We start from the raw sequence: 13,348 nt of genomic DNA, 5'->3' as shown, positions 1-13,348 counted from the left end.
ACCCTGGACACGAGCCCCACCCACTGTCCCTCCAGGGCACACGGTTGTGCCGTACACCCAGATGCTCGCGGCAGCCCTCATCACGTGACCATGTGTGAAGAAATGTGTCAGCGTTAGAAATGTCCAAACCTGTCAGAATTCTAATGAGTTTATTTGAACCAAACTGACAACAGTCGCCGTGAAGCAGAATCTCAGTGGACTGAGCAAATGCTCTGGAGGACGGCGACTTTGCGCCTTGTTTTATACGTTAGAGTCACGGGGGGCGGGGTGAAAGGGGGTTACGTGAAACCCGACGGTCATGAATTAGGGAGGCGGAGGAAGCAAAGCGGGAAATCTCTGAGGCTGGCTAAAAAAGTAAACGAAGAGACACGCACGTCTTGTGCATAGATGGGGACAGAATGGTTAACGGCTAACGGTTAACACGGTAACAGTAGCAGTGAGGGTCTCTGGGGTCTTCCCTGGTGGGAGATTGTGCTCTGAGGGGTCTGCAGAAAGGAAGTTACCCTGACCTTCCACAGGTATGTTCTGTAGATGCAAAAAGACAATAGACAGGTCCCGTTAAGGTAAAGGTGGGCCTCTGTCCAAAGACACCGGCCCGGGACAGGACCGCGCACCGTGAGCTGCGTTAGTTAGGAAGGCTTGTGTTCAGGCCACAGGAGGCCGTTACTTTCCGACTCTGAGTGTGTACGGCCACCACGCAGGCCGCCCCTGAGCTCGTCGGGTGTGGTGTGTGCCCCTTTCTCATCCACAAATGAAAAACGCCTTACATGATGGGCCCCCCGTGAAGGATATCTGGGGCAAATTACTGTAAAGAACAAAGAGGTCAGTATATTTCCGCAGTGACTAGAAATAGGCCTTCATCGGCCTTGACGTCACACTGTCTGAGTGATTTTGCCCAGGTGCCCAAGTCTGAGGTGCAGCCCCACGGGCCCCTGCCCCTGGGGACAGGAAGTCCGTCTCCAAGGCTGTGGGAATGACCCTACCTTGACCTTGCCATGCAGGGCAAGGCACGGGGCCTCCCGCTCAGGGTTTCCAGGGGCCCTCTGCTGTGTCAGCCACACAGGAACGGAGGGCGGGCAGTGGGCGCTAGTTGCATTTAGGTTTGGGGGGCTGTTTCCTATATCAGGGGTCAAAAGGCCGTGAGAAGTGACAGTGCACCTGCCAGCAATTGTGGAAGGAATTGGAGTTCCCCCTTGAAATCTTAATACTTTGAGGCTTTCACCAGAAAGTAGTGCCCGCCGTTTCCTCCCCTGCACCTACGCAGAGCCGCTGCTGTGCACCCCCATCATTGTTGAGTGAGGGAAGGGGATTCCAGCAACTCCAGGGCTCTCTGCCTGCGGTTCAGTCCCCCCGGAAACGGGGATCCGAGTTTGTTCTTTGTGCTGCGGTCAACCGCACCTCCAGGGGGCGCCCATGGCACTCCCTGCTGGGAGCAGGGTGCAGCTGGAACTGAGAGTAGTCCTCTGGGCTGAGATACGAGTGCCCCGGGATGCCCCAGCCTGGGCCCAGGACCAGCAGGGCAAACACTCTGGAGATCCGGCCGCAGCATCTCCCTCCACCCAGGCCACCTGCGCGTTCCCCAGGGAAGGGGTCTAATCACCATACCTGACATCAAAGCGGCAGACCGGCTCTGCACAGGGGCCCTGCGGAGCGCACAGCCAACACACTGAGCCCAGCCACAAAGATACACCGCGGGCGAGATGCCGCACTGCGGCGAGGGTGCACAGAGGCCTGGGAGTGTCGCCGCGCACGCGGTCGTGGGCAGCAGCCGCACTTGAAATAGATGTAAAGAGACACCCACGGAGCTCAGAATTACCGAGGCAAAAGGTTTCACAGCGAGCTTGTGACATAAATCACAGTTCCCTCATGCCCAGACAAAGGCACCGTCGCCGCGGCAGGCGGACTCCGAGCATGCACCCGCGCCGAGGACAGTGCTCTGCGGCGAGAATCAAAGCGGTGTCACTGCTTGGGAAGCAAGCGTGTTGACAATGCCAGGCCTGTGTGCCTGGCTGACCTCTAGTTAACACCAGAGTCAGGGACGGCCGCGAGGGCAGGGGCAGGCCGCGGTGGCAGGCGGCAGCCAGGTCTGAATTCTGGAAGTGGTCGGGACAGGGGGGCCGGCCCGGAGGAGAGTGGGCAGGAGGGCAGAGAAACACGTCCGACTGTGGGTCTTGCTCTGCCACCGCCGCTGGCCGCCGTGGTGGGGCAGATGCTTGGTCTGGAGGAAGGGCTTTGCCGCCTTCTCTCTCCTGCCCCTCGCCTGCGCCGGATTCATCAGACCGGCGGGAAGCCTGTGTCCTCTTTTCTCAACAAAGTGCTGCTTTCCCCACCCTACGCCTCTGAGGGCCAAGCCCCGAGCAGAGCGCCCGAGCACACAGGGTGTGTGGTGGGGGTTCGTTGGCCCCATGCTGAGGTGGGACTCGCCTTCCCAAAGTCAGAGCTGCAAGACGGACCCTGTGGTCTGGAGCCGCTCTGTCCTGCCTTGTCCGTGGGTGGCGTTTGGGAGACACCCTGGCTCACCACGCAGGGACCCCTCCGTGAGCACTTTTCGTTTGCAGTCAACTCCTGGGGTTAAAGCGTGCCAGTCCCCCCAACCCCGTCCCTCACTTCGTGCTGTCTCCCAGGGAGCCCCGTGCTCTGCTGGGCAGAGGCCAGCAGCAGCCGGCAGACATACACGGGCTGGAGGCCACAGACATTCAAACTGACGTCTGCCTGTGAGTGGGGTCGGGCAGGGACCACACCAGCGCTGGACTGGCTCCCCCAAACCACATCGGCCGTGCTTCCCACGGGCATCCCTGAAGCACTTCCTCATTCAGCCAGCATTCCTGCGGAACGGCCGCGAGCAGGGCCGGAGTTGGTCATGTGCTGGACGGGGGCACATGTACGCACCGCCCGAGTGGCACCCCCTCAGGAGGGTGGGACAGCCACACACACCCATGGGATGCTGCTGTGGTGAGGACAGGTGCAGAGCAAAGACCCTCCACCCCTCGGAAGTGCTCAGGGGAGTGGTCACGGGCTCCCCCCAGCACGGGTGAGTGGGTGAGTGCGCCCAGATCTGAAGGCCGAAGCCTTGGCTACGTGAAGAGGGGAGGGAAGGCCCTCCCAGGCCAAAAATGTCCTGGGGCAGAAAGAGCGCCCCCCATGTGCAGCGAGAGATGGCCGGTAGCGGGAGAGGGATCAGCAAGAGGGAGCCAGCTGAGACAGCACCCCTGGCAGGGCCCGTGTTAGGGTTTGAGCCTTTGTCCGGAGAACAATGGGAATCTGTGACATCCTTCCAAGCGGAGAGGTGACCTAATGAAATGAGCGTTTTGGGGTGATTTCCCTGCTACGTGCAGAGGGCACACCGGGGTGGGGGCAGGTGAGAACCGCAGACTGCGGTGTCAGTCCAGGGGAGGGCTGCAGCGGGAGGGGCAACGGAGGCCGATGTCCAGAAAGGCAGATTCCAGACACATCCGCAGCGCTCTGGCCTTGCCCCAGCTTCTGGGCATTCGCCATGCTGAACCTGCGGACGTAAAGTTTCGAGGCTTCCCTTCCCCTACTGACGGGAGCAGGTACAGTGGCTTCACACGGCTCCCACGACACTGGCTTTCCAGGGGGCGAGTGCTGGGGGGGCACCAGTCAAAACCGGGGACTCCATTTCCTGTCTGCGGGACCCTCGAGTGTCCCCGTCCCCCGGGGAGGCGGGGAGCGCTCGTAAATAGCGCACCTCTGTTTTTCTTGCTCGTTTTATTTCTCCGTCTCCACACAGAGCAGTGTGCCTGTGTGATTTTTCCCCTTAATTTTCTTTCTGCCGCCTCATTAGCCGGAGAGAGGCGCGTGGACGCTAATGACATCAGCATGTCACAGTAATGTGGCAGCCGCTCCTCCGCAGACAGCAAGGAGGCAGCGGAGATTTTTAAACTGTGTTGGCGTAAAAATAATGAAGGCAGCCAGCTGCCTGGCAGACAAGAGGGGGCACAGTGCTGAGGGCATGGGGAGGGCCCGCGGGCCCCAGAGAGGTGGAACTGAAGAGAGACAGGAAATGAATTCCCAGAGACAGGCAATAAGGCTTTGTCACAGTCTGTGACCCAGGGAGGAGGGGCCCTGGGGGAGGGGCGCTATTGCTGGGGTAGGGCAGCTGGCAGTGGGGGCCCCTCCCGTTGCAGGCAGCCACTGGGAAGCCTTTAACGCCTCACAGAGAGGTGAACTGGCCAATTGGAGGGTGGCTGGGTGCTGGGAGTAGCCCGAGGAAGACCGGGGAAGTGGGCATTACCGGGGACACCATCTGTCTGTAACCAGACTAGGTTCGGGGTCCAGGGTGAGCCCTGGCTTACTGGCGTGCTTTCTCCCGAAACCAAAACAGGATGACTGACCTCAGAGAGAGAGCCTGCTCCGGGAAATGGCGTGTGAGTGTGGCTTGTGCTGGCCGGGAACACCAACAGGGCACGCACACCCTGGACGATGGGGCTCGGGCAGCTGGGTGGGAAGGCCCACAATGGGCTGGCCCTCACTCCGCTCTGTCTCCCAAGTGCACACGGTCCCTCTCCTCTGAAGCCCGCCTAAGCCTGACTTTGCGGCAGCGATCAGCTCAGCCTCCAAACAGCCCCTCCCTTGGTCCCGCAACAGCTTCCGGAAACAGTTGGGCCAGCGCCTTGCTCTTCTCCAGAAGCCCCTTCCCTGAGCGAGTCCTTCCTTGTGTTTCCTGGGCCCCATCGGCATAAACCGCCCTGCCCCAAACCCACAAATGACAAGAAGGATGGAATTACCGCGACTGGGCTCCTCTACTCATTTGGTGTGCTGGGAAGTCCACGCCAATACTTGTGACAAAGGACTAAGGTTAAAAGCTCTTCTTGCCTTGACCTGCGTGGCTCAGTTGGTTGGAGTGTCGTCCAGTAACCAAAAGGTTGTGGGTTTGATTCCCAGACAGGTCCCGTCCCTAGGTTACAGAGTTGATCCCCGATCTGGGCGCTTATGGGAGGCACCGATCCAGGTTTCTCTCTCGTATCGATGTCTCTCTCCATTCCTCTCTCTCTAAACGCAATTTAAACATGTCCTTGGATGTGGATTTAACAAAATTTTTTTAAACCTCTTCTTAAGTGAAAAGAGGGGGGGAAAGCCAAGAAACTAAAAGAGAAAGTGAATGGCCTCAAGGGCAGAGAGCAGAGCGCCAACCCCAGACGCACGATGGAAGTTACTGGAGGAGCGCCGAGCAGTGGGCCAGAGACAGTCACCAAAGACGTCACAGCAGCAAACTCGGCTGCACCGACAGTTTCGACTTTCAGACGCTGCGTGGACGTTCTCTGCAGATCAGCGGGGCCAGACGCCCGCCGGCGTGCGTGCACCCCCCCAAACGTGTTCCCGAGAGGCCTGGCACTCCGGAAGGCGGGTGGGATGTGGAGTCACTGTGTCCTACACCGGAAGCCAGGCAATCTTGCGTGCCAACTGGAATTCAAAATAAAGATAAATGACTACGTGAAGTGTTTAAAAGTAACAAGGCATGGGAAAGTCTTGCAAAGTGTCCAAGCAGGAAGCAGGTTATTCATACAGGAATACGAACCAGGCTGGACTCAGGCTTCTCTGCTGCAGTATTACCCTAAGACAAAGAACTCTCCTCTACAGGCTTAAAATCTGCAGTTTTTAAAGGATAAGTTTGGACCCTAGAATTCCAGGCTCAGCCAGGACAGCTTTCATTCTGATGGAGAAAGGAAGGCACTTTTAGCTGCCATGAGTTCATAAGACAAGGCTTTTTAATGCATTATGGGGGAAAAAACATACTTTTATTTACCTGATGTATTTACCCAACAGATATTGAGTGATAAGCTATGTGAGTGGGGCTTACCTTCCAATGGGAAAGACACGGTAAACAGGCCACTAAAGTGATAGGGACCTGGAGGGAAGAAGCAGGGGGAGGCAGTAGATGAGGGAGGCGGGGGAGGGGCGCCGAGGGTGTGGGGCAGTGCCGGATGTCCTTAGGACTCGGGACAGGACCTGGCCGGCCTTTGTAAGGACCCTCTGGTTTCCAGGCTGAGCAAACACGCAGCAAGAGGAGACTAGAGCAGGGAGACAGGGGCGGAGACCTGCCCGGTCTGCGTGAGGAGCGGGGGAGGTGGCGGGATTCTGAGGCAGGTACAGCCAGCAGGATTTCTGGCTGGATGGGATGTGGGCAGTGAGAGGTGAGAGATGGCTCGGGTGGGCGTGGCGCCATCTGGGGTGGCCAGGGCTGTGGGCAGAGAAAGCCCAGGGCCTGGGGGGGACGCGGGAGGCTGGGGTTGGGTATGTTCAGTGGGAGACACGGCTGAGTGGAGATGCGCAGGCGGCAGTGGGATGGGCGCGCCCGGCTCTGACTGGCCTAGAGACGCACCATGAAGGCCAGGGCCATAGGGACGGTGCTAAAGCCAGGAAACGGGAAGTGGGAGTGGGCGACCAGGGAGTGAGAGCAAATAAAAGAAGAGCGAGCACTGGCCTTCGCTGAGCGGCTTGGCTGGTTGGAGCATCGTCCTGAACGCACAGAGGTTGTGGGTTCGACCCCCGACCGGGGCACATACCTAGGTTGCAGGTTTGATCCCTGGTGGGAGTGCGTACAAGAGGCAGCCAGTCGATGTTTCTCTGTCCTCTCTCTCTCTCTAATCAATAAAACATACGCTCAGGTGAGGATTCCAAAAAGGAAAAGAATGAGGACTGAATGCAGGGGCGTTCCCACGTCAGAAGACGAGAGTCGAGAAAGCCACCGAGGACACGGGGAGAGGATGGGATAAGAGCGTGGTTTGCGGAAGCCAAGCGCGACTGTACCCAAGTGGAGGACACCCAACTGTGTCAGATGCGGCTGCTGCCCCACAAGGCGAGGCAGATCTTGAGCGCTGGGCGCAGCCAGATCCCGGAGGCCATGGGCGAGGCAGCGTGGGCAGAGTGGCGGGGACGACTGTCCGCGCTGTGGACGGCGGCGGCTGGGCGCCATCTGACAAAGCGGCGGTGGGAAAGACTGGGAAATCCATCTCCTCTCTCCCTCTGCCTCCTAAATTCAATCGCTCTCCAAACTGTTCCCCTCCCTCTCCATCCTGTATGCCAGCCCCTGAGTGTAGGCCACGCCCCCTCCCTGCCTAGATGGCAGGAACATTCTCCTGCCTGGGCATTCTGCCTCCAGCAGTGACCACCCAAAGCTCTTCTCAACCAGGCGGCCACGGCGACACTTCTCAGTTAAAACCTGGCCCTGTCTGTCTCTCCTCCGCTCATAACCCTTCAGGGTCTCCCCATGCCCTGGAGATGCAGTCCAGCCCCCTTCCCGTGGCGACGCCGCTCTCCCGACCTGCCGCCGCTGTCCTCTGCAGTCGCAGGCCTCACTGCTCCCCCTCGGACCGGGCCGGCCAACAGTGTGCTGTCCCTCTCGCCTCCCCTTCCGTGTTCGGTGGAGGCTTTCCCTACCTGGAACACTCTTGCGCCCCAGAGCCCTCCCTGCCTTTTGCCCCTCCTACCCCACCATCAGGTCTCAGTTTCAATGCCACTCCTTCCAGAAATCTTCCTGCACAACTCAGCACCCCATTGCAAACCCAGGTCTAGCACCCGTGGTCCCCCACCCCGGGGCTGCAGCCCCTGAGCCTTATTTATCAGCGTCTGGGACTTGTGTTGGGGCTGGAAAGTGCTGGGAAGGCAGGCCGGGCTGTGAGCACACAGCCAGCACAATCCCTGGCTCTGGTCCGAGCTTGGGAAGCGCCTGTGGAGGGACGGGCTTAGCGACAGGTGGTGAGCATGCGACCCAGTTAAAAGAGAGACCATTTAAATAAGGCCCCTTGTAAAGTGAAATGCAAATACCAGAATTATTTCCCGAGGAGATATAAATAGGAGACATCCCCTGTCCAGGTAGATGGCCCCTGTCCAGGTAGATGGGCACACCCGCCGGCCCCTGCCCCCTGCCTTGCTGGGTTTGGCCAGTGAGGTCTCTCCGCATCGGGAGTGGGGGGAAGGACAGTGAGCCCAGGAAATATACTCACTTCAGGCGCCATCCCTGGCGGTCCCCTTGCACTCGTGCCGGGCTGGACGGCCCCTGCATCCATAGACATTCCTGAAGCCCCCGTGTCCCCTGCCGTCTGCTTCCCGCTGGGCCCTGCCTGATGCGAGAGCGCTGCTGAGTTCCCGAGAAGTGAGGACCGCTTCCCGGGAAAACAGGGCTTAACAACACCGATTCGAGAAGGAATGGAAACCAAATAGGCCAGCAGCCGGGGAAGCAAATACAAAGTACGGCCTGCAGCTGCACGACAGGCTTGGACAAGGTCCAGCAGGGCCGGTTAATGCCATAACCATCCGCTTCTCAAAATCTGTCACAGTGCCAAAGAGATGGACGTCTTCTCAGTTTTACTAAGTTAACATATGGTGATGTTAAAACCTGGAAAAATAGCCCCCAAACTAAAACTATTCATCAAATGTAGTTATTAAAAGAGATACCCAAAACTTCAGGAAGTTAAATCTGCCACTTTGTTTAGAAGAATAGCCGTGTAAAGTTTGTTTTATGAAGGCAAATGTGGGTCAATATTGGAAAATCTTTCTGTATCAACCTGGTTTAAAAAAAGGCAAAAATAAAAATTAAGTCCTGAAACTTGTAGTAGCCTCGGCATGGAGAGGCACGTCCTGGACTTGGAAGAGCGAGTCTGTTGGAAACTAATACCCAAGCTTGGGTTCGTGGCGAGTCATCAGAGGCAGCCCTGGTACAATTTTTAAAAAGATGCTGCTGCCTGCTGTCGACACTGTTCAACGTTGAACTGGAAGCTCTCGCCGGCGTAAAGAAGCAGTACTAATGTTCAGAAGGGAAAACGCCACTGCAAAAATAATTGTCTATCTGAAAAGCAGCCTTTATAAATAAGGTGCGCTTACAATCAGTGAGAAAGTGAGCACACTACGGACAAAATGAGCAAAAGACATAATGTAGTAATCTAGAAAGGAAGAAAAAAATGGCCAGCTAAAACAAGTGTAACTATTCCATATTGCACCTATCACATATATTTTTTTAATTAATTATTGTTTTATTTTAGAGAGAGGGGAATGGAGGGAGAAAGAGAAGGAGAGAAACATAGACTGTCTACCTTCCACAGGCACCCCAACTGGGAACAGAACTCACAACCCAGGCATGTGCCCTGACTGGGAATCGAACTGGTGACCTTTTGGTTTGTGGGATGATGCCCAACCAACTGAGCCACACCGACTGGGGCTCAAATTTAAATAATTAATGAGATGGTTTGGGTAGGGAGAAAGAGGCATCCTCGTACTCAGTTCTTCAAGAAATGTAGCAATTTATACACTCCTAATTTGATAATATGTTTTAACAGCTTTGAAAGGTACCTACCCTTTGGCCCTGCATTTTTACCTCTGGGAATTCAGTGCAGGAAGGGGACAGAGCTATTACCTAGGATGGTTGGGGGCAGAAGGAGGTGGAATTATGTTCAAGGCTGTTCATTGCTAACAGCATCAGCTCACGGCAGTTAACTCACTGGCTACAAGATGATGCGGTCACAAAATAAAATACCACATGACCACTAAAATGGTACCCACTGACAATTTTGGTTCACAGTCTATTTGGAGCATACACAAATCAAGTATCAAAATAACATGCAGAGCACCAGCCCACTTCTTGTTGCACGTATTAACGCTTTGTCTAAATGAGTAAAGCAGTGTGCACACAAAACGTTAACAGGTCTCTCCGAACAAAGAGACATGGACTTTCCGTTTGTTTGTCTGCATCTTCAAGGGGGTTTAGATGTGCAAGGACCCGGAGAAGCCATAAAGGGGCGGTGATGGAAATGCTTTTTTCTGTGTGGTCTTTGCTCAGGGAGGCGGGCGAGCGTGGTGCAGCCGGACGCAGCTGCTGGCTCTGACCGCGCTCTCCGCTGCAGGTACTGGCTGCCTGGTCTTGGAAAAATGGCTTAAACTCAGCTTTCTCCACCCCCAAATACAAAGAACCATCTTATGACACTTGGTAAATCTCAGGCCTGAAAATCAGAACCGTGAGGCTTCCCTGCCCCTCCCCAAGACCAGCTCTGCACCCGACGGAGCTTCCACGTCTAACTGGTCGTGTCCGGGGAGCAGAGGAGGAGCAGCATGGCCCCGTGCATCCACAGGGGCCCAGTGCGCAAAACCCCAGCGGTGGGAACTCCACGGGGCAGGAAACCTCGTTTCTCCAACAGATGACTCCCATGACACAAAACAAATCTGACACTGCATCATACCACCTGATCCCACTTGTGTCATGTTCTTGTTCAAACAAACAATCACTTTTCAGCCAATGGCGTTCAAGAGAAATCTGCGAGTTTAAACACTGACTGGATGGTACTGAGAGACTTGTTAACTTCTCAGTTGCTGCAGTGATACTGTGTTGCTTCTTCTAAAGGGCCCTTTAAGAGACACTAAGGTACTGATGGGCTCAGTGACAGAACTGCATTTGCTCTAAAACAGTATCAGGCAGAGAGGCAGAGGGGCTGAGGGTGTGGGTGGGCGGAGTTCTGCATGTGTTATGGGTGGGTACGTGGGGGTTTGTCCTATCGCTGGGTCCAGTTTAGTGTCCCTTCAAATATCCCTGTAACAAAGAAGTTTACTTTTAAAAAGCACAGGGTTCCCGTCTTTGTGCGCTGACGGATTTTAAATGTGCAAATAACCAAGTAGGAGTCCTTTGACGGGGAGGACGGTGAAAATAACGGGAAACGCCAGATCGAGAGGGATCTCCACAGCAAGGCAATTTTTCTTCCCCAGTGTCCCGACAGACTAGGAGATGGAGGTGAGGAGCTGGGGACGCGGTCCCTGGGCCCGACGCGCTCCCCCCCACCCCAGCTCCTCGTCGCTGTCCCGAGCAGCTCCCCAGAGGCACCAGCATGGTCCTGGACCCCAGGCCGCAGAGCGCCCCTCCCAGGCTAGCACGGCGGCTGGACGGACAGGCCCTCTGGCCGCACGGCCTTCTGCTTCTCCGTGAGCGTGCAGAGCGCCAGGCCTGCTGTGTGTTCCTGTGATCACCGCCGCTCCCGGGGGGGCTGAGGGTAGTGGGGTCACACAGGCAGTAGTGGGGTGCCAACCCACCTCCACGTCCCCGTCCTTTCCACACTTGGGCCCCAAGGCCAGTCGGCTGACTGTGGTCTCCCCACGTCCGCCTGACCAGGTGCTGAAGATGTGCGCGCCAGCCCCCGCGGTCATCGAGGTGCTTCTCAACTCCTACCCGCAGCTCCGCGTGTCCGAGTCCTGGAGGGAGGTGATCCCCGAGGAGGTGTTTCAGGTGAGGGGCCGCCTCCCTTCCGCTGTCGTCCAGCATTGTCCTCTGTGTCTGCTCACCTGTGAGGAGGTCTGCACGACTTCCCAGGTGAGTACAAAGCACCTGGAGGAGGAGGGCGGAGGAGGCCCTGGGGCGCCCGTGAGTATTGCTGTTTTCCTTCGGGAGGCTCAGCCGTCACCCAGCCAAGCGCCCGTGGTAGAGTTGGGGTGCTGTCAGCCACATGGAGCACAGAGACCCACGCTGGCCAGGGCTCGGGGACCCCGGCTGCGGCCAAGGATGGGCATCTGAGCCCCTGCGTCCCCAGGCTCTGGCTCCTGTGTGTCGGCTTCGTCTCTGGCCGAGCCAGCTGCAGGCCCTACAGCCATGCCCGACTTGATTAAGAAAGAGCATTCCAGAAACCTCTAGAAAATGTCCCCTCATCGACTGAGTCCCGTGCTCACTACTGGTCAGCACACGTCGCACTGTGCAAAGGGGCGGGGCCGAGCGGACTTCAAGCGGACGCCTGCATTATGGGAGACCTCCCAAAGGTTCGCTGGGCCTGGGCAGGACAGGGCTTGAGAACGGGGCAGACCCCCGGTGCAGGGGGCGTCGCGCCAGGCAGTGCTGCTCCCTTCCCGGGGAGCCGTGGAGAGGGCCTCCGTCCTTCCGGCAGGGAGACATGGCTGAGGTTCCCTGGGCAGGGACCGACGTCCCCTCCTTCCCTTCCAGGTGCACCGGCCTTTCTACCAGTCCCTCTTCGCCTCGGCCCGCGGCCCGCGCCGCCTGCAGCACCTCTGCCGCTGCGCCATCCGCAGGTGGTTTGGCAGCAAGTGCTCTCGCCTGGTACCCCGGTTGCCCGTGCCCGCGTCCCTGCGAAGCTACCTCCTTCTGGAGCCAGAGGGTGTTCTGCGCTGAAGCCCGGAGCCTCTGGACTTTGGCCCACGCCTGCCCTTCTGTGGCGGGGACAGCGCCCGAAGGGACTACGGACGGCGGACCTGGTGGCACCTTCAGGTTCCCCTGAGATGCAGGGGTAATGAGCGCCCTGCTGCCTCTCAGGCTGCTTCTGAGGGTGGCGAGTGTGACCACTGAAGTACCATGTCACAAAGGGCCTTTCCACAGAAGTGGAACTTACGGGTCTGGCTGTGTTTCCAAGGCGTGTCCCCCACCCACCATGGCTTAGCAGTAGGCACACGGCCCCCCATGCTTCAGACCCTCTGCCTCCAGGAAAACGCCCACCCATCCTGGGAGGCTGGCCACCTGCAAAGACTGTCCCCAAAACATGACAGGCGTGCATGTGGGAGGAGGACACTCACTTCCACAATAAATCGCCTTCCCACGAGCCCACAGGTGCTTTCCAGCACGGGGGTCCAGGGCTCCCGGACGGACCCTGGCGGGGTTGTGAGGTGGGCATGTTCGCCCCACGGAAGTCTTCAGTCTGACGTTCTCACAGAAGCCTGGCTGGCCCCGCCTAGTGGGCGGCCCAGGGAGCCACAGACGGACAGGCTGCAGGCAGCTCAGCCCTACATCCCTAACGGGAGACAGGTCCTCACAGCCCAGGGCTGTATCAACCCTGTCTCTTATTTTTGGGATTCTGGTGCTTTGGTATCTGAGGCCTTGCTGACTCTGGAGAGACTGCCCCCCACCCCAGGGTCACCGGTTCCTAGAGAGAGTAGACAGCTTGCCACCCAGCGTGCTGTTTAAATGCACACCAAGCCACCCGGCGCTCACACCCCCAGCCACTCCTTTATGTGGGCGCTCATGCCGCAGGACACCAGCCGCCCACAACCAGGTACTAGAGACAGCCAGTTCAGCGGCTCTGGCCCAGAGCCTGGGTGACTCGGAGCAGCCGGGCCAGCCCCGTCTACCCTGCCTCTCACGGTCCTTCCACCGAAACCACAGCCAGTCTCTGGCCCACACGTCCTTCCTCTGGCCAACCCTGGTGCTTCCCCGTCCCCCGAGGTGAGGCGGGCCCCCTCTCCTGGGACCCATGAGTAATTAACTAGCTTTCCAGGGGCAGCCATCCCTGCCCTGCTGGCCTTACATGACCTCAAGTCTTCTATCCAACACTGTATTTTAAAGCAAGGACCCTGACGACCCCCTGAGGACAGCGGTGGCTCTGGTTTGTCCAGTTTGAACCAGTACGAGGTG

The 13,348-nt window shown here is 57.7% G+C and overlaps 1 protein-coding gene across 1 annotated transcript in view; it reads left to right on the top strand.

The window, feature by feature from the left end:
• Positions 1-12,708, top strand: part of ASB18 (ankyrin repeat and SOCS box containing 18) — a 41,387-nt gene extending 28,679 nt beyond the window's left edge. The window contains exons 6-7 of the mRNA XM_053919452.2: positions 11,111-11,224; positions 11,930-12,708. Of these exons, the coding sequence (XP_053775427.1) occupies positions 11,111-11,224; positions 11,930-12,115 (300 nt within the window). The 3' untranslated portion in view covers positions 12,116-12,708. The remainder of the gene's footprint in view (positions 1-11,110; positions 11,225-11,929) is intronic.
• Positions 12,709-13,348: the final 640 nt, after the last annotated feature.

This window comes from Desmodus rotundus, chromosome 2, assembly GCF_022682495.2.
Source record: "Desmodus rotundus isolate HL8 chromosome 2, HLdesRot8A.1, whole genome shotgun sequence".
Classification (NCBI taxonomy): Eukaryota; Metazoa; Chordata; class Mammalia; order Chiroptera; family Phyllostomidae; genus Desmodus; species Desmodus rotundus.
Note: the sequence above shows the minus strand (reverse complement) of the source record. Positions and strands in the feature narration are given on the sequence as shown.